Below are 20902 nucleotides of genomic sequence, written 5' to 3'. Positions count from 1 at the left end.
AAGAATTTATCTGGCCTTTCCCTTCAGGCCTCTCCCTTTTTGTTAATTTTTTTTTTTTTTTGACCTTTTGGGTTTTCTCATATAATTATTATAATATAAAATAATTTGTGGGTTATGTAATTAATCTAAGACCTTTTGATTTGAAAAGGAAAAATAAGACCCTTGTGTTTAACATATTTGTCCATTTTCTTAAATTCAATGGCAAGGAAAATTATTTGAATTGCAAAATAGGAATTTTTTTTTTTTCATTTTTAGTAGAAAATATCCTCATATAGAAAAGGAATTAAAGAAAAATCTGACCGGAGTTTTTTTTTGGTTTATAAATCTGACCGGAGTCGGCCATGTACAAATTTGTTAATTATTAGATGGAACTCTATAGAAATATTCAAGAAAAAAGTTGGTTATATCTTGTTTCGTAAAGCTATTACATTATAATTTACAGGTGGGCAGAAAACACATGCAATGCTTCATTACAGAACCTGATTTGTTTTGGGTGTAAATCCATCAATTAATTTTCTAGTCTTTGTCTATACAAAACGTTGTGCACTTGCACATAAAAATGTATGCATAAATGCTAGAGAGAGAGAGAGATCATGCATTGCCCCCATCCATCTTGATTTATACAGGAACTTACAAGAACTAATATTCATACTAACTGGTCCAACCAATTGGATTAATTTAAACTGTGTCATATTGGCAACCCAGGATTTTAGTTTACATAGCAGTACATTCTACATACATTGCCTACAAAAATTGTGCCTATAACCGTCTAGGTGAAAATTTTCAGCTTTCTGCAAAACTACACCGCTTCAAAGAGCAAAGCCTCAACAACCTGCATGCATACATAAAGTTCGGATGAACATTTGTCTCTAGAAATAAACGTTGACAAATAAATTATGGAGTAGAATTCACACCAGTCTTTAATAACCAAGAAGCCGTTCTCGAGTCTCGATTGCCTTCACAGATATGGCATATCATTCACTCGACCAAACCAAGGTTAATACTCTTGGTCACATGCCCTCTAGATGGTATCCAGGTATTAGAAATATCTCCTAGTGTAAATCAACACAATGTGCTGGAGCTGCCTTGGACTCGCCATAATTGACTAATCCTTACGGAAGAGATCAATGACTCTCAGGTAACCTGTGTCAAGTCAAGGAAAAACAATGATTAATCTCCACATTATATCAACAATTCCTCAATTGCAAGATCTACAACCATTGCACATAGTTTTTCTTTAAACAGAGTATCTCTAATTGCACATATCAAATCCTAAATACTGATAAAATAAAATAAAAAATACAAATCATAGATAGAAGCTAGTAGTGCTGTTTGTCAGATGACTCAGATATGTATATATTAGTGAATGAATCAAGCGTCAGAAAACCAAATCAATTATAGCACTCCAACAATAATGAAATATCTTTATGTATGATGTACTGCACCAAACAATAAATGAATAATTACAAGACTGCGCCAAGTAGTGAAGCCATTTTTTTCTCATAGGAATAGATAGGTCTTCTGGAGACGCTTAAAATTAGAGATACCTCAAGTTTAAGTAAATGCAAATTACACTCAATTAACCTACCTCCACGGAAATTCACTTGTGTCTATTCCAGCTTGGTGAAGTTCATCAACATACTGCAATGCCTCTCGGCACTCTTCCCGGTCATCAAAGAACTCTTTTTTGTCACCTTCTATCTGATATGCTTCATGGCCTTTGCCAGCAACCACCTGCAGCAATGCAACATAATCTTAAAACGAGTAACAAGGAAAGTTATGAGAATTGGAGAACAATGCCAGGGAGCGTACTAATTATGTGACTCATTCATCACACACGAAAAGAAAAAGAATTCAGATTTTGCTTTTTCATCTATATTATAGTGGCTAGAGTAAACATACTTTGTTTGCATACCAAACAAGCTTATTTCGTTTTCAAAACCTTTTAGTTTCTTTGTTATCTTCACCAGAGTCCTCTCAGAATCTCATGAAGAATACCACTTATGCATCTTGCACAACTAAATAAATGCCAATTCTTTTGGGTTACACTTGGATGCAGAGGTTTAAACGATAAAGCAAATTTTGAGATTTGAAATGACTAGATGCAGTGTACAATTGAAATCTATGTATAAATGATAATGTAGAAGGGGAAAAAAAAAGGTTTTGAGAGAGAGAGAGAGAGAGAGAGAGAGTGGATATTCCATTTTGTGTGACTTCTTCCTTGTTTATACATCAATCTTGCACATGAAAGTAGATTGAGGCTTAGAAAACTTACAACCATATCACCTTCCTCGCCCATGGCAACTGCACAGCGGACAGCTACTCGTCTAATATCATGCAGGAAAAGCCTGTGACCGTTTGGAAGAGGTGGGTAGTAATCATTCTCACCATGTTTCAAGTAATCCTGCATTGTCCATCCTACACCAGCCAACATATCATCCAAGATGTCCACTGATACAAATGACAAGTGCAAGCATTAGACCAAGCATTTGGAGAGAATACTACACATTATAGACTAGCATTTTCAGAGACATATGGACCACACCTAAATTTATAGACACATAAAAATTATAGAACTTGCACCATCAATCAAATTTGTCTTCTTTTTTTTTAATTATATAAGAATAAAGATTTTTTTTCCACATCAATGATAGCATATAGCTAAGAAAATAAAAATAATGCCTTTTCTTTCAGTTTGGAGGTATGATATACATACATGGATCTTCATTCTTTGGATTGTCAGACGTCAGTATTGTTACATCACTTCTATCTGTTGCAATCTTGGTCATCATAGGTCTTTTCCCTCTGTCACTCTCCCCAGGACATCCGATTACTTCACATAAAGCACAAAAAAAGTTGGTCAGCAAAGAAAAAACAACAATATTGTTTGCAAACTTCAATTATTTGTGCTAAAAAAATTAGTATAGCATTTCTGATGAGTATCAGGAGTAATGCCAAAGAATGGAAAAAATTATGATTAAAAAAACCTCTTGTACACTAAAATGGGCAGAGAATTTGGACACATGTTAAAAGTCTGCAATTAAACAGCAATTCTAGCTTTAGAAATGATAATATAAAAAAATGGAACATAAGAAGCATACCACTAATAATCCTCCTTGCACCAAGCTCCCTAACAGAGTCCAATAGTCTAGACAAGGCATCAGGAGTATGAGCATAGTCCACAATCACTCCAAACGCCTGTTCCTCGTCTATTAACTCACACCTCCCTGGAACTGCATCAACCTCTTCAATTCCTCTAACAATGTCCTCCAACGGTGCTCCAACTGCAATCCCAACTGCCACAGCAGCCAGTATATTGTAAATATTATGCCTTCCAAGCAAACCCGATGATATCTCCAATATACCCTGGGGAGTACTGACTAAAACCTGCGTCTCAAACAAGGAAAGTTCAAACTTCAGGGGATGAACATCTGCATTCTTATTCTCCATGGCAAAGGTCACAACCGGAACATCTGGGTTCCCTTGTGCAATGAAGAAGGTTGCATTCGGGTCATCAATATTGACAACTTTCCTGTGCCGTTCTGGATCCACCATCCTCGAAAACAACTTAGCCTTTGCATCCCTATACTCCTCCTCAGTCTTGTGAAAATCCAAATGGTCTCTCGTCAAATTTGTGAAAACTGCTATGTCAAAATCAACTTCATCGCACCTCGCTAGAGCTAGCCCATGAGAAGAAGCTTCCATGACAACTGCTTCAGCCCCATTATGGAGCATCTTAGCCATCAAATTCTGAACCAAAACAGCATCCGGCGTCGTGTTAGGTGACTCCAACTTATTATCCCCATGCACATAATAAGCAACTGTACTCAACATACCTGTCCTCAATCCCATTGCTTCATACAACCCCTTTATCAAATATGCAGTCGTAGTCTTCCCATTTGTTCCCGTTATCCCAATTACTGCCATATTCTTTGATGGGTACCTATAAAAGGACGCAGCCAATGCTGGCAAATCCGCATTGGTATCATCCACAATGACTAATGCTTTACACTCCAAATTTTCCTCCATGTATATCTCTTTACTAGCTACAACAGCCACTGCTCCTCTCTTAATAGCCTCACTCAAGTACAAATGCCCATCAGTTTTGCTCCCAACACAGCACACAAACAAATCACCAGAATTAACCACCCTCGAATCGTGTTGAATTCCAGTGATTTCAACCTCTAAATCACCATAAACCGATACAGGGACCACTTTACTCTCATCCAAAAGCTCAGCCAAGCTCATTTTAAACTTAGGTTCCACAATCCTAGCCCTAGTTTTACCATAACTATCAAAATCCAAATCAAACTCGGAATTCAAACGCAAATTTCCATCTTTACCATCCAAATCACTAACCTTTGAATCAAATTTCTCTGGCCCACCTTCGTCCAAGTCCTCACTAACAACCCTAAGCCCTTGAAGCTCGTCAATCTCCTCCAAGTCCACGACCTCCTCAGGGTCCAACTCGTCAACCGCAACAATCTCCTTCTTAGGGTTTGGCTTCAGAAGCCCTTGCTTCACAAACTCCTTGCGTTTCAAGGCAATAGCGTGGTCAATATCTCCAAACAAATCGTCCCCGGAGTTCTCGTTAGTTACTGAACTGGAATTTTCTGGCGGGTCTTCCACGTCAGCAATGGCGTTGAGGAAGGTGTCCTGGTGCTTTTTGAAGTCTTCTTCTTGGAGCTTCCGGTGGCGCGAGGCTTGGCGCTGGATTTGCTGGAACTTGGACACCCCGTGACCAGAGTCTTCCGGGGCTTCGGGCGGATCGTCGTCTGCCGGGTCCGGGTAGTACTTGCCGTCCGGCCCGATTGCGTGGGTGGGCCTAATGAGCCGAGCTGAAAGAGAGGGAATTGAAGGTCTGAGGGACGTGAAGTTTGGTTTTAGAGAGAGAAAGTTGGGTTGAGGAGAGAGAAAGTGGGGGATTGAGAGGAAAGTGAAGGCCATGGGAGTGAGGTTGCAGAGACAGACACAGAGAGAGAGAGAGAGAGAGAGAGAGAGAGGTTTTGGAGATGGGAGGAGATAGGGGGTTTATTGCTGACGTGGCGAGTGGCGGGTTTTCGCGCTTTTTGTTTTCTTTTGGATTTTTTTTTTTCCCAATATTATTTTTTGGGCTTGATGAAGGCTTTGTGAATATTTTGGGGTAAAATGAAAATGGGTCTTGGCCTATCTCATAGGTTAGTTTTGGGCTCAAAGTCTTAGGAAATTAGTTGGGGCTTCCAAACGTGAAATGAACCCAAATAAGTTATTTATTTAAATTTTTATTATTATTACTATGTTTATCTTAATTACATTAGAAAAACAAATAGTTTTTGGTATATAGATAAATCATAATTTTGTTTTAGCTTTATAGTAATAGACGTAAAACGAAAATGCTTGGTTAAAATAGTGGAGACACTGGCGGACCCATAAATTTTTTAGCGGATGTGCAAAATTGACTAAGTATGAAAAATGGTTTTTCGGAATAATCATTTTCTCAAGATAATTTTTGGCGGCTTTTATTCCTTACACATCAAATAAGAAAACTTGATTTTATAGGATTTTAGTATGAAGTATATATTGACTTAATGAGCCATCATTTTTAGCCTAAATCGTATTTTGCACTAAAACCGATTTTTCATATTTTGATTTGGTGGGAATTTGATTTTCTAGTATTTTTATTTGAATCCAAATGGAGGATACTTCCTTATTTACATTGTAAACTTAAGTAAATTGAGTAATATAAAAATAAATTAAAGTAAAAGGACAAAGACATTTACTTAAATGTTGAAAATGGAAATAAGGTATTCTGTACACCAGTTGAGCAAATGGGCAGTTTGAAGTACCTACGATGGTTTTTCGGGCGAAGGGAGGTGCAGCTGCACCTCCTTGCGCCTTAATGGGTCCGCCTCTGAGTGGAGACTCAATACTTAAAGGGTAGAATATTTATCTTCGCACTCATTAGAACGACTTCACCTTCTTATAACACAATATAATAAAGAGGTTAAAAACATGATGCAATTATCCTCATACTCGTTAGAACGACTTGCCTTGATCTTGACAATCATAATGCCCATGAGTTTTTTTAGCTCAAATAGCTTTGAAGGGAAAATGGATGGATAAAAAGGTATCTCCCAGATTCAATATTGATATTTTTAAAAAAAAAAAAAAAGAAATTCTAGAATTGCATTCATAATTCAGTCAAAAAAGTCACTTGTCACAAATAGCCAATACAAAACTAGTTACAAAGGGCCATTACAATAACAGAGCGACCTAGATTCAATATTGATGTTTTTAAAAAAAAACACAAAGACAATTAGAATTACAAATAAGCATCATGCTTGTGATGATCTTTCTCCTGAGCTTAAAGTTTCATATACCAAAAATTTCCACCTACCTACAAGGAGTATTAAAATAAAAGGTTCATCGTTTTATTAATCCCTGAATTTAGATTCGATTTGTATTTGAGTACCTCAATTTTCAAAATGGTACCCATAGTTCTTTAACTTTAGTTTCGTTTGGACAAATGGTCTTGTCGTCAAGTTTGTTAACTTTTTCTGTTAAATGCAGGGGCAAAATAGTATTTTTATATTAAAATTAAAAAAATAAATAAAAAACTATATCTTTAAAATAACAATAAAATAAAATAATTCAAGTTTTTGGTGAATAGAAATCGAGATAGAGGGGGAGAGAGAGTTTAATTTTAATTTGTTAGCTTTTAAAATTTTTTATTCATATTTTAATCAATTTTGATAAATAAAAAAATACCATTTTGACCCCTGCATTTAACAGAAAAGTTAACAAAATTGACGGTATGACCATTTGTCTTAACGAAACTAAAGTTCAAGGACCACAAGGACTATTTTGAAAATTGAAGTACTCAAATGCAAATCGAATCTAAATTCAATGACTAATAAAATAATTAACCCTAAAATAAAGAGTCAAAATATTCCAGTCCAACACCTCTGTATAAATTATTGGTTCCACTCGTAGAACATGTCTTGGTTTGATATGTACAAATCAACATTAAATGGGGATTGGTATTGTGTTAAATTTTCTCCATTGACTTTTGTTGCATGTCATAAGAGAGGAGGGCACGGTCCAATTGGACAAGACAACCATATTCAGTCGCACCAAGTAGACCCGCAATAATAACATCCAAGTAATCAATGGGTTCGTTATTATATTATCGTCACTTAGTATCGCTTGTATAAAAATATAATTATCAATTATTATGAATATTGTATATCAACTTGATATTAATAGTATATGTGACATATTCACTTATTATTATCTAAGATTTGTCATATAAGCAAGCCCTGATTTTTGTACAAGAAGAACTTTCATGCAGTGAGAATATGTAATTGACTTAAAATATCGCCACAATAGCATCTCGTATAAATAAGTTTACGTTCTTTTGAAGTTGTAGGAACATTGCTCACGATTTTGAATAAGCCTTTTTTTCTGTTGCAATGTTCATGTGGTTGTTGGGGCTTGCGGTCCCAAGTGGAATCTTAAGGCTAACGCAACCCATGCAAGGCCAAGAGTAGTAGTTGCACACACATAAGCATGCATACGCAGAGCCTCTAGGAATCATAATAATTTACACATACTTTCATATAATAAGGTTCCTTCTTTCCATTGTTTTCAAACTTTGTTTTCCCAACGTTTCGACAACTCAACTTTTTATTTATTTATTTATAATTATAATTGGTGTTGCCTAATATTCTAAATTCTCAAGCATAATCCAAAGTTTGTTGTGAAAAGTATTATTGGGAAGTCAAAGGGAAGTTTAACCACTTGATGCGAAATTATAAGATCCCGTGGTGACTAGAACTTGCCTCTACAAAATCGACTTTTAAGATAAACATGCTGGAGATAGCTCATGTACACAATTCCAAGATGAACACTATGAAATCTAAATTCAACATTTTCATTTTCCATAGTCAACATGGTACGTAAAATAGAGGTTGCAGATAGCTATTTTCAATTGAGTGTGTTGATTTTAGTCCCATATCTTCCATGACTAAATTGTAGGTGGAATTATAGATCTACGTAGGACTTATTGGGGCCATTAGTTTTTATTTTTTTATAATTAAAAAACAAAGGATTAGCTTGTGACGAATCATGACAATCCACCCTTTGGAGGGTCAGGAAGACTCACACACACGTTTCAGCGCACCTGGCCATTAGTTTTGATTTTGATTGAGCCAGAAAGCATGTTTGTTGTCCTTAATTTCAACATTTCATTGTTGTTTGTTCATGAATTAGCTATCTTAGAACTGAAGGCAAAATTAATACATACTAAATTTGGGGACCATCTTCACATTTTGTGGCAGCCATCAAGGACTCAATCTGAATTAAGAACTCAACAATGTCATTCAATTAAGACTATTTTCCTTTTTCTTTTTTCTTTTTTAATAACCATAGAAATTATATCTCTGACACCTAATTTGACCGGACCAGTATGACTTCTCTGTTACTATTTTTTTGGACAGAAAAGTACAAGGCCCTGACTATCCAGCTGAGCCAGGCACCCATCCAGAAATCCATGGTAATTATAAGATGTATTTATGGAGGTCAAATTTTGAAAAATATAAGCCAAGTATTTCAAACTTTTGTAGTAAAAGACATGAAAATTTTAAAATTTGTCTGAGCCAACAAGCTTAGGGACTGGCTGTCTGGCTGGCTGGCTATGGCTGCTTCACATTCAGATTGAGAAAGATCAGTGTTTTGTCACCTACGACGACAACGCCTCCACATAATCCGAAAACGCACCCTATTTCATGAACCCCAAAACAAAACAAGTCCACATCGTAATCATGAAAATGCAGCTTTTCATTGTCTTTTTTTAATTAATTATACAAATAATTATTTGTTACCAAGAATGTGTTGTGTTAGATCGAGAACCTAGATATAATATGTTATGTTATCAAACGTTAATTCATATTCAAATAAAATTTACATTGTGTTGTATTGTTCGTGAGATAACGTTATTTTATCAGATAGTCTCAAGTTTAAATTTGCATGACATTTTAAAAATGTGTGTATAAGAAAATTCCCCTTTTATTTTCTAACTTTGACGAAAAGAAAAGAGAAATAGAAAAAGAGAGATAAGGTTATCTTATCAATGTCTCAAATAAGAATCTTGATGATTAATGTTCTGGATTTAATGAAATACTAAACCATTTTGACAACTTAACTTTATATAATAATAATTATTAGTACTTAATAAAATATAGACAACTAAAAGATGGGTGCAAAAATGTTTATCTTACGACTGTTTGATAAGAGATAATCTCTTAGATTATTTCTACTCATCCCTTTTGTTATGTAAATAGTGGTTGCTCTTGGGTTACCATGGCAATAGGTAGGAATGCATCAAAAAATTGCTACAAGAGTCACTATGAATAGTGTTTGCCTTTGCTTATCCTTTGCAATGGCACAATGGGGTGGAAGTACTCTTATTATGAATAATTGTATCTAAATTATGAGACGAAAAGGAGAATTCATACCTTTTGCTTTTTTAAATATCTAACTACAAGAAGAATGGGGTTTTTAACACACACACTAGTAACACATATGGAGATTCAAACCTAAAACAACTGATTTGCATTTTAAAGTCTTTTTTTATTGGACTAGAACTCGTTAGAGAATTCGTAATTGAGTGCAAACAGCCGATTACACTGCCTTGTAACTTCCCTAACCCACATGTGGATTAACCAATATATTTTAAAATACATAATCAATTTCACAAGATATAATATGTCGGAAATCTTTGATAAGAAAAGACAAAAAAATCCAAAGGCCGTCCATTTACAATATCATTGTTATTGTAACACTCATGTCATAGTATAGCATAAAAATCTTATTATAAAATTCAAACACGTAAACAGACATCTTTTTATCTTTAGCTTAACGTGAAGAGAGAGAGAAAGTGTTGAAAACAAAGGGAGGTGATGAGACTCTGACGACGGTTGAAGATGGAAATGCAGAGAGAGAAAAAGAGAGAGATAGAGAGAGAGGGAAGTGGGAAAGCTACTAAACTTAATTTTTCCTTCAGTTGAAAGCTTTCCTCCTCAATCCTCATCCTTGGTGTCTCTGCAAATTGCAATTTACCAGTCGCTGTCGCCATAAATCTCGCTCCCCTTTATATCTCTTTCTTTCACTTTTTTTATTATTTATTTTTTCATAGTGATTTTCCATTCTTCTTCTCCTTATTCATGGCTCTCCAGCTCCCATTTGGGACTAAGCTTTCTGGGTTTCTGGATATAAATTTAGTTTGATGTTAAAGATTGAAACTTGCTATATTTAAAGCAAGAAGTCCATAGCCTCCTCTGCATACGTTCTCTCTTTTCAGTCAAAAAGCAAAAAGCTTCCCTTTTTCTTTCTCAAGCACTGCAGAGGACTAAAAGCTTTTTCAGGTACCTCTCTCTCTCTATCTCTCTGTTTCTTATTTCCTTGTAGAAATTTCTTCATCTCAGTTGATGTTTGTAACATTTAAAATCTTGTGCTTGCAAGTTTATACAGTTTATGTATTTGGTTTGGTTGTTAGACAAGAATTTTCATTGGAAACACTTTCCATATTAGAAACAAACAGAAAATGTCTCTTTATTTGATTAGTGCTTTAGCAAATTAGGAGCTAATCACACTTACAGAGGCAGCCACAGAGCTGCTAAAATTGAGGTAGCACAGAGTAGAAGATACTTCGGCTTGAATTTCCTCCTTTTTTCTTTTTCTTGTTCTATAATTTTCAATGAATTGCTGAAAAGTTAGTTAGGTGTTTCAACTTTGAAGGTAAAAGATTTATTGGGAAATGAATTGATGGCCATGGCCTGTCTGTCACTCAAGCCATGACTAGCAATACTTGAGGCTAAAGTTCCATCTTCAGAAGGAATCTACGATTTTTCCTCCAAATAAACAAATCATATTAGGTGTGATTGTTGAAGAAAACACATGGTGGGACAACACGTTTAAAATAATTTGCACACTACAAACACCTAAGACAAAGCACACATAAAACAAGGACACAAGCCAAAGACAATATTGCAGATTGCATCTAATACAATCATCTATAGTACAGAAGATTATATGTTCAACTGGTGTTTCTCTTGACTTGAGTGTGCACTTGGATATAAACATTTTTATGCTTATATGTTGTTTCTTCTTGGTTAGGTGCATGACATTGTATATGCGTTTGGATTATAGAAAACTGTCCTTCACAGGGTGAAACTTATGCGAAAAAAATTGTTTTTCTATTCTTAAATGACAAGTCATCTTTTAATTTATTCATGTCTTTTATTCATTTATTTTGCGTGAAATTATTTCAAAGTACCAATATTATGCTATCCGAGAGACAAATAATTGCATTATTATTGGGGTCATCAGGTTTGAAATTAACACAATATTATGTTGTATGCTGTGTACTAAGCTGTTCATCCCCACAGTTTCTTTTTCTTTTTATTTATTCTCTAGTTTGATGTCAATTTGGTGTTATCTGCTATAGCCAAGCTCTCCCAGTTCAATCATCATGGCAAAGATGACACCAGTAAAAAGCCCTATGCCGAAAAGTCCTATGCCAAAAAGTCCTATGCCAAAAAGCCCTATGGTATGTGAGAAGTACGAGACAGGCTGTATGTGGCATTTATATGGCCTCTTCAACTTCCGTCAAGGTCATTCCAATAAGAAGAGGCTTTCACATAAGAGGCATACAAACAGACTGGGTAAGAATTTTTCGTTATGCTGTACAATGACAAATGCAAGACAGATGCAAGTCTTTATGAACTGCTTGTACTCACCCAGCTGCTGTATTCGATAAACTATTACATGCATAATTGTGAACTAAACAATGCTGAAGCAAGATGATAGCGCTTGTTTTCATCATTTCACGAAGTGCTGATAGACTTATCAAAGAGTAATTAAAAGTACTGAATAAGATATACCTTGAAATTCTTTTGCAGTATTGAAAACATCATTGTACTTTGTTATGATTTCCTATAATATATTGCATTTGTTTTATATTCTTCTAATTATTATATTCAATAAGATTGAAAAGTTTATCTATTTATTTTTCTTTGTATGTAGATGATGGAAATTTTAAGACCAAGCTTGATTTGCTTAACAAAATGGACGAGAAGGGCCAAAGCATGGATGTAAGTTCCATTAGGCTCGTTTCTTCTGTACTTTTTCTTCATTTTGGTCTCTTTTTTATTTAATATTCTCTCACAGTATTGACCGCATTGGCTGGTTACTTGATCAATTAAAGCATTAGAAGAATTAACTGATTAGCAGCTTCAATTGTTCCAGGACAGAATGAAGAGCAAAGCTCAGACAGTTGATTCGGATATGGCAAGTAAAAGAAAGCTTAAGGGAGAAGACTTGTCCACTGAGCCGCAGATGAACAAGAAGTTTGCTACTGATGAAGGGGAAGATATACCATCTAATTCCAAATTTGTTGGTCATTTACCAAAAAACAATGGAAAGACTAGCAAAACTCGTCAGAGATCCCATGAAGCTAAGCATCGAAAACATTCTAGTTCAGTTTTGGTGGAAGAACCTTTGAATAAGCTCAACTCAGCAGCACTGCCAGAAGAATCTAGCAAAGAGGTACATAGCAAAAACCGACGAGGATGCGGTTGTAAAAGTATTGATACTGTGAAGCATGACCAGCTTAATGAGATTAATCTTGTGCCAGTACAGCTGAATGCAGCTGAGGCCATCATAAATCAGAAATTCGTTGATGGGGTGAACCACCAGTCTAAACAATTATTAGATGCATTAGAAATTTTGAATTCGAATAAAGAGTTATTTCGAAAACTCCTACAAGACCCAAATTCTCTGCTAGTCAAACACATCGAAGACCTCCGAGACTCTCAGGCAAGAACACATCAGAGTAAATCTCCCGGTGAAGCCAACATTTCAGAATATCGGACAAGCAAAGCAAGGCAATCTGAAGGTCCTTCCAGTATTCACACGTTGAAATCCTGTGATATTTACCCGTCTCAGGAAAATGGTGAGTCCGAATTTCCAGAGAGAATAATAGTTTTAAAACCTGGCCCACCAAGCATGGAAATTTCTTCAGAGAATATCAATACCTCTATGCAAAGCTTGAGAAATAATGGGCAGAGAGACACACCTGCAAATTCTTCTTTTAGCCGTATAAAGAGGAAACTGAGACATGCTATATCGGAAAGCAGAAAAGAGCAGCACTCCAAGTCAATCGATGGTACACTAAATACATCTCCCTGCCAAAGCACAGGAGATGATTGTAAAGGAAAGGGTATGAAGATCATTAGAAGCAATTCACCTACTGTTGATGGTGGAGGAGTGACCAAGTCTTCTCTTGATATCAAGAAAAGAGAAAACATAGGCAAGGTGAAACAATGTGAATCAAGTATTGGACGCGAAGCTGCATCAACCAGTGGAAGTGGTCTTGGAAGCTCAAACTTTTCGCATGTTAGCCAACCCGAGCGAGAGGAATCTGAAACTTCTGTGGAGGCTGGGAAACATCTCTCAGAATTGTTAAACAATGGGAACAAGGAGAAGAGCTACTTTGAAAGGCAGGCACAAAAAACATGGGGAAGTGTGATGTCATTTCCCGAGTATGACTTCTTGCCTACATGTAATCCGGTAAGGGACTGGGAAAATAGGTTTCTTAATGAGCAAATGACATTTTCACCCTACAGCAATTGCCAAATGGTATATGAGAACAAGTGGAGGCTTAATAAAGAAAAGAAAGCCAGCTACTCAAGTCCATTGAGGCAGGACGTAGAGGCCCTGCCTGACAATAAGAAACTCGATGATCAATTGCAAGTTTTTGATACACGGCAAAATAACTCAGATTATCCTTTTACTGACATCAATGTGCTGGGAGATATTTCAAGCCCTAAAGGTTTGGAGTTACTAATTATAGATTTTTCATTGATCTCTAAGGTTCTCTTCTGTTTAGCTAATAATCCATCTCCTGCAGGCTGTGTCCAAATTTTAGAGAACGATAACACCATGCACCATGGAGAAACTAGTTCTTTAGAAGTGCCTTCAGAATCTGAAAGCGCATACAAATTTGATACCATAAAAGCTAACAATACTATCCGGCCAGGAGAAACTAATTATTTGGAAGTTCTATCCAAACCAGATTGCACGGAGAAGACCAATACCACAGAGACTAATGATACTTCATACCAAGGAGAAACTCAGCATTCAGAAATACTGACTGAACTAGACAGCACAGACAAGGCTCTTGATCAGAGCTCAGAAACAACCAACATGTACGAGGAAGAGGAGTATTTTAAGAGATCCAGACAGGTAAAGTGCCCGAATTGATTTTCTCTCAAATTATATTGGAATTATTCTCTCTACCACCTGTTCTTTTCTTTGTCCACTTTATGCTGCCAATTACTGTGCTTTATTACGTTGTCTTGTTACTGATCTTGAGATTTTTCTGGATTCACCTTTTGAGGATCAGCCATTAACATCTTCACCGGATGTTTTTCAATCAAGCCCTTCAAGTATTCAGAGAGTGGAAGATTCTGATGGCATCGAAGATAAAGGAGAACAGCCAAGTCCAGTTTCTGTACTTGAGCAGTTTTTTGTAGATGCCACCAGTTATGCAAGCATCATATCTGAACCTGGTACACCTTCATCAGGATCTACCAATTTTTCCTTCTTTTTTTTTCTTGTTCTTCTTCCCAATTCACTTCATGTAACTGAGTTCAACCATGCCATGCAGCTGAAGAGCACCACTCTGCTCTTCTTGTGAAGTCCCCTTTGGAACCTGAAACCTCTTCTTTGAATGAACATGAATGTATCTCTGAGTACGTGATGGCAGTGCTGCAAGCTTCTGGCTTGAATTGGGAAGAGCTCTTGATGATGTGTCAATCATCCGATCGACTGGTTGATCCATTCTTGTTTGATGCAGTAAAGTTGCAGCCTAACCAATTCCATGGTGATTGTATGCTCCTCTTTGACTGTATAAATGAAGTCCTTGTCGAGGTATATCATACTCATCTTCCATGCTCTCCTTGGGTGTCATTTATCAAGCCAAATGCCAGAAGAAAACTTTGCATTGAGAAAACTGTGATTCATGAAGTGATGAAGTCTGTGCATCCATCACCACATACGATGCAGCAAATTGTTGAAAAGGACATAGCACAGTCTGGAATGTGGCTGGATATCCGAAATGATGTTGAGGAGACTGTTTTTGAGATGGTAGAAGATGTTTTAGAAGGGCTGATCATGGAAACCATATTTTAGCGGCTCTTCTGAAAAACTGTATATTGCTATATAGCTGTGCTTTGGTCTGCATTGGACCAAGGAAATCAGGGCAAGCTTGGGTAGGTTAGACCAACTGGTTTCAAGTCACTTGAGAAATGTATTTGGACAATTTGAACAAATCATGCAAACACAAGGTTACTACATGGGGAGCTGGTATCAGGAAGCTTCTTGCAGATGTGCATAAGATCGTCATGGGGTACCCTTGGATCAATTGTAAGGCCCAAATTTTGCGTATACTCTGTACAGTTTATATTAAACTTCAGATAGCTACTAATTATTGGCTCATGATCCTATACAAAGTGCACAGTCCCCACCCCCCCAAAACCCCGGATCTTTTGACTCTCTCCATCTTTTTCCTGTTAAATAGAGGAGCTCAATGTTTTATCAAGCTAGCTTAGAAAAAAAAGAGGAAGAAAACAAATACTATGAAACGTTGAGTCGTCAATGCATTTATTTCGAGTTTTTCTATTTAAACCCCGCATTTCTCTTTGTTCATCCCATATTCTAAGTTCACCCCAAGAACATCTTTCCAAACTACACCTAAATACACACCCAGCAGAAAAAATAAATAAATAAACTCATCAACCTCACACCCCACACCCGAATCCTAAGATCTTCAAGTCCATCTTGTAGTTTCATACCAGCATTTTGCAGGCATTACTGCATCGTTATTCTTTTGCACCCGAATATATATATATATATATATATATATATTTTTTTGTAGAACATGTTCTGTAATTTTTCAATGTAACATAGTGTGATAAATATTTTACAAGTAATAGCTTACAAGTGTAGTCGTTCTTCATCAAGAATTTTGTTCTGCTCTGAAAACGGATTTGACACATGGTATTTTTATATATGTTTCTTATTATATATATATATATATATATATATATATATGTTGTACATGGATGCAATAAACACTACGTTTATATTATTGAGGGCATTATGTCAATTTAGGAGATAAATAAAAACAGCAAGCAGAAGTGTTGGGCTGTGGGCGTGGAAGAAATCTGTTGATAAAAGAAAGAGAGGGAGAGAGAGGTGAGGAAGGAACGCAAAGCCAGGGGAGGGGAATTTGTAATATCCACTCCCTCCATATCCAGCTATATTACTCTCACAATCCCAATTTAGGGTTTGTGAAGAGAAGATGAGAGTGTAATAGGTTTCTTGGATTGAAAGAGGAGTAATCTGACAATAGGGTGCAGATGAGTTTGTGTAGGAACAGTCTTGCATGCAACTTCCCATTTTCTCTTTATCTGTCAAGAAAAAACAGAATCATTTTTATGTGAGAGAGAGAGAGAGAGAGAGTTAAATTAAGAACTATAGAGATAAAGAGGCAGAGGGTACCATGGCTAAATTTGTGACACTGGTGAAGTGAGCAACCAATTTTGCAGTAGTAATGGGAGAGATCCACAGGGTTCTGAGGTAGATTAGGATCAGGAGGACACTTCCCCAGACATAGTCTGACACATAAAACTGGTAACTGATCACAATTGTTGAGGCACTGCTGGAAACAGGGGTCATCTGCAATTGCATTTCCAGTGATTAATAGAATGACCACCATCACCACCACTGAGGCACCCTTCAACTCCATCATCAAAGTCTTACTTGGTATCCAAGGAACTCTCCACTTCTGAAATACACCTTGGCCAATCTGATGACCCAAGAATACCCTTATAGGCCACATTGGCGCGCATCAGATTTGGTAACTCATAAAATCTCAAGTGCTGCTGAATTTGCTAGTTATTGTGAATCTCTTGATTTTCCTTAATTAATGCAGGTCAATTTCAACTAGTTTCTTTCATTTTTCAGTCAAATTTTCTAGTGTGGACAAATGTTCTTCTTAACTCAAAGATTCAGCCTTTAAGATGCTCCTTAATTGCAAAGGGACTTGTAGCTATAGTGGTGAAGAGCATTTATCCATGCATCTGAGATCCTGTGTTTGCTTGTTATTGCGAACCATATATCTTTAGTGTTTTCTTTAATTAATGCAAGTCAATTTCAACTGTCTTCTTTACATTGTTCAGTTTTCTACAAAAAAATCTCAAACTTTTTTTTTTTTTTTTGAATTTTTTGAATTTTATTAAAAGCGATAGTAATTTTATTAACAACACAGAAAAAAGTACAGAGTAGCCGCAATGCCAAATATGAGTACAACATCTCCAGTGACCAAACACAAAAATAAATTGGTTTGATCTGGAGAGAATTACGCATGCCAGAAAAACCTAAAAACTCCAATTTGGCAGACAAGAAGCACCTGTACTCAGACCTACAATATAGATTCACTGCGCAACGGCAGTAACGACAAATCCGCATCGAAAAGTCGAACACTAAATACAAACAATAGCAAACTCCTATTGAGTTTCTGAGAATTATTATACTAAAATAAACACAGAAACAAAGACACCGCATCACTTCCTCTCCAACAAACCAAAGAGACTCGTAGCACCTATCCTTAAGATTTTCCATTAATTAATCCAAGCCAATGTCAAATATAGTTTCTTTTATTTTACTTAAGGTTGGTAGAGCTTAGTAACCGTCATATCATGCAAAAAAAATTTGAAGTACATAAGGTAGCTGGTTCTATGAGAATGGCTGCTAGAAACTCCAACAGTGACATTTATGTTGCTGGCAACATTTGCTTTACTTTTTAATGGAGATATTGCAGTTCAAAGGATGAAGACTTGGAGCTGGACACACTGCTTAACCTTATCAATAAACTTCCAATCAAGAGTTTCAGGGTAATTAAACTCTCTTTTAAATGCTCAAAACAGTACTAGTTGAGACAGTTTTAGTTTGTTGAACTCGTCTTTGGCTTTCTTCACTTTTCTCACCAACAGACTGGATATGGTGATATTGTAGATTGCATTGATATCTACAAACAACTTGCTTTCGATCATCCTCTGCTCAAGAATCATACAATCCAGGTTAAATGTTTATTTCAGTATCACGCGCGCGAGTGATTGACAATTGTTGATTGGTGTGTACTTCAGACCAATTAATAGTTAAAATCACTCACGTGTTTGTAGGCGACTCACGCTATCAAAGCTCTTCATACAATACAGCTTAGTAATGTATGTTCACATTTGTATATCTTGGTTCAAATTGTTCAATGCAGATAAAACCTACAAAGGTGCCAAGAGGGAATGGAAATGAAGAATTGAAAACGTTTAAATACTCACAATATGTGCCTAAGAACCTACATTGCCCACAAGGATCAGTGCCCATGAGAAGGCAACAAGGGTAGATCTAATAATGGCAAAAAATATGAAGTCTTTGGGACTAAACTACCCAATTACAAAAACTTACAGGAGCAGCTCCAATAAAATTGACATAAAGGGCCATCATGTAAGTTCAACTTTCTCATAAATAAGAAGACCATCATCTTAATTAGCATAACAATTAGCAAGGGGCGCCAAGTAGCTCAAGTGGTTAAGAGTATTTATCCTGCATAGGTCCTAGGTTCGGTTCCCCCTTTCCCTAATATCGCTTGTATTAGAAGAAGAAAAAAAATAGCATCCCAATTAAAGTAATAGCTAGTTGATATCATATTTGGAATGAATTAGTCTTTCTTTTTACAATTGAATTGATTGATTCATAAAATAATTGGTTTGGTTTTTTTTTTTACTTCTTTCCTTAAATCATCAGGCTGCAGTGCTAGAGTATAGAAACTCAATTTATGGAGGCAGAGGACGCATTAATATTTGGAACCCCAGTGTTCCACAAACTCAATTTAGCCTTTCAAGTATGGCTCTTGCAAATTGGTCTAGGGAGCCGCATTACACTATACAAGCTGGTTGGAGCATCTGCTGTAAACCCCTCTTTATGATAAAATTGCAAATTAATTATTTTTAACCTTTCAGGTTAATCTAAATCTATATCCCTATGGCAGCCGACTTTATACTTTTTGGACTGTAAGTCTTTAATTTCAAGTCTCAACTTTGCATTTTCTTTTCATTTATTTATAAATTTTGAAATACCATGTATATTGCAGGCAGATGGTTACCAAAAGACTGGTTGTTCCAATATTTTATGTCCAGGATTGTGCGAGTTAGCTCTGATATACCCCTTGGCCTCAAGCTACCAACTTCTACTTACAGGGGTAAACAATATGATATGCTGCTCAGTTTACATCAGGTGCCCATCCCTCTACTAATTTTACTGCCAATATAATGTGTGTCTCATTTGTATAAAAGACATAATGATCATTGTCATTAGTAAATGTGGTAGAAATAGATTACTGATTATGTGCGAGGTGTGATAAAAAATGCGATCAGTTTTATTACTTTATATCAAAGTCTTAGAACAAGCAACTAGTACTTTGATTAAAAAGATAAAAGAGTTTTGCTAGAAACAGTCGCTTGCAGGCGTGGGTAACTAGATGACTGTCCTTAACTTTTCTCGAAAGACGACTTCCAAACATCGATGTTATATCAATGAAACACTTCCCTTCAACCTAATGTGTTTTACTCTTTCATGACAATATAGGATCGTCATACAAAGAATTGGTGGCTCATATTTGAAGATGCATACGTTGGTTACTGGCCAAGAGAAATATTCACTAGTTTGGCACATGGAGCTTCTCTTATGTCATGGGAAGGAGAGATTTACAGCAAAGTAACAGAACTAAGCCCACCAAATGGGAAGTGGTCATTTTCCAGAAGAAGGCTATCGGAAGTCTGCTTATATCCGTCAGATTAAAGTCGTTACTGATCGATCACAAGATTATGTTGATCCTGAAGATGATGATCTCAAAATGTACATTGATAAACCTTATTGCTATAATGGTAGACAGGTTACCATGTTGATCCTCTTAAGCTTCTTTGTCATGAGAATAAGTTGAATATAGTTTCTTCTGCTCAAAAGTAAAAGATTGATCTCAAAGAAGAAATCCAAGCGTTGAACAAATGGAATGGACATTGATTTTTGTTTACCTTATTATTATTATTATTATTATTATTAATTTTTTTTTTTTTCTCTTTTGCATGCTTTTGTAATTAATCATATCTTTGTTTTTCTCTTTTGTCACCAACAGACTGAAAATGGCGATATTGTAGATTGCATTGATATCTACAAACAACTAGCTTTTGAATCATACAATTCAGGTCACATTGATACCTACAACTTACAAGCATGCCACAATATGTGCCTAGGAACATACGGTGTCCACAAGGATATGTGGCAATAAGGAGGACGACAAAGGAAGATATAATAGTAATGGAAAAAATTACAGAATCTGTAGGACCAAACCCCAACAAAAAATACTGGCGCAGCTCCAATATGCTTCAAATAGAAGGTCATGATGTAGAGTAAATCATTGTAGCTGGTTCCACAAAAATCAATGGTTGTGACAAAGTCATGCTCCTACACACGAATGACGCTACCATAACTTTTTCTTTTTTCTTATTTTTTTTATTTTTTTTCTTGATGAAATTAGTCAGCAGTGCTCGAATTTAGAAACTATAATCACGGAGAAAGAGGACGCGTCAATATATGGAACCCTAGTGTCCCCCCCACTCCCCGAATTTCGAAACGATTACATCATTTGGTGAATAAATTTGAAACTAATTGAACAAGAGACTAGTAAAAACTAGTAAGTTATGACAAGTGTGACAAAACACAAATTAGTTTTAGGTAGTATCATTTC

At 36.1% G+C, this 20902-nt stretch overlaps 2 protein-coding genes across 4 annotated transcripts; one reads left to right on the top strand and one right to left on the bottom strand.

Annotated features, from left to right (window-relative positions):
- Positions 1–487: 487 nt before the first annotated feature.
- LOC117628736 (UDP-N-acetylmuramoyl-L-alanyl-D-glutamate--2,6-diaminopimelate ligase MurE homolog, chloroplastic) lies at positions 488–4977 on the bottom strand. Its single transcript, XM_034361246.1, has 6 exons — positions 3102–4977; positions 2717–2833; positions 2276–2451; positions 1589–1734; positions 915–1143; positions 488–832 (listed from the first exon to the last, which is right to left on the bottom strand). Exons 1-5 carry the CDS (start codon positions 4945–4947, stop codon positions 1125–1127), a joined length of 2304 nt encoding a protein of 767 aa, XP_034217137.1. The 5' UTR covers positions 4948–4977; the 3' UTR covers positions 488–832; positions 915–1124.
- Positions 4978–9914: 4937 nt separating this feature from the next.
- Positions 9915–15526, top strand: LOC117629260. 3 transcript variants are annotated; one of them, XM_034361797.1, is made up of 7 exons: positions 9915–10403; positions 11486–11702; positions 12064–12131; positions 12286–13870; positions 13949–14283; positions 14444–14609; positions 14708–15526. In XM_034361797.1, the coding sequence occupies exons 2-7, from the start codon at positions 11510–11512 to the stop codon at positions 15229–15231; spliced, it is 2871 nt and encodes a 956-aa protein (XP_034217688.1). In that variant the 5' UTR covers positions 9915–10403; positions 11486–11509; the 3' UTR covers positions 15232–15526. The 3 variants fall into 3 exon arrangements, with proteins under 3 accessions (XP_034217688.1, XP_034217687.1, XP_034217689.1); XM_034361796.1 differs by having other exon boundaries at positions 12271–13870; XM_034361798.1 differs by lacking the exon at positions 9915–10403 and having other exon boundaries at positions 11505–11702; positions 12291–13870.
- The last annotated feature ends 5376 nt before the right edge of the window (positions 15527–20902 follow it).

This window comes from Prunus dulcis, chromosome 5, assembly GCF_902201215.1.
Source record: "Prunus dulcis chromosome 5, ALMONDv2, whole genome shotgun sequence".
NCBI lineage: Eukaryota > Viridiplantae > Streptophyta > Magnoliopsida > Rosales > Rosaceae > Prunus > Prunus dulcis.
Note: the sequence above shows the minus strand (reverse complement) of the source record. Positions and strands in the feature narration are given on the sequence as shown.

What these genes read in the sequence shown, in the direction of transcription:
- LOC117628736 (XM_034361246.1), bottom strand. Translation starts at nt 4,947, where the DNA reads ATGGCCTTCACTTTCCTCTCAATCCCCCACTTTCTCTCTCCTCAACCC. An exon ending in TCCAAAGAATGAAGATCCAT is followed by an intron (nt 2,452 to 2,716) that starts GTATGTATATCA and finishes CATTTGTATCAG; the next exon opens with TGGACATCTTGGATGATATG. An exon ending in GCGAGGAAGGTGATATGGTT is followed by an intron (nt 1,735 to 2,275) that starts GTAAGTTTTCTA and finishes GCATTGCTGCAG; the next exon opens with GTGGTTGCTGGCAAAGGCCA.
- LOC117629260 (XM_034361796.1), top strand. Translation starts at nt 11,510, where the DNA reads ATGGCAAAGATGACACCAGTAAAAAGCCCTATGCCGAAAAGTCCTATG. An exon ending in ATTTTAAGAGATCCAGACAG is followed by an intron (nt 14,284 to 14,443) that starts GTAAAGTGCCCG and finishes TTTGAGGATCAG; the next exon opens with CCATTAACATCTTCACCGGA. An exon ending in AAGCATCATATCTGAACCTG is followed by an intron (nt 14,610 to 14,707) that starts GTACACCTTCAT and finishes CATGCCATGCAG; the next exon opens with CTGAAGAGCACCACTCTGCT.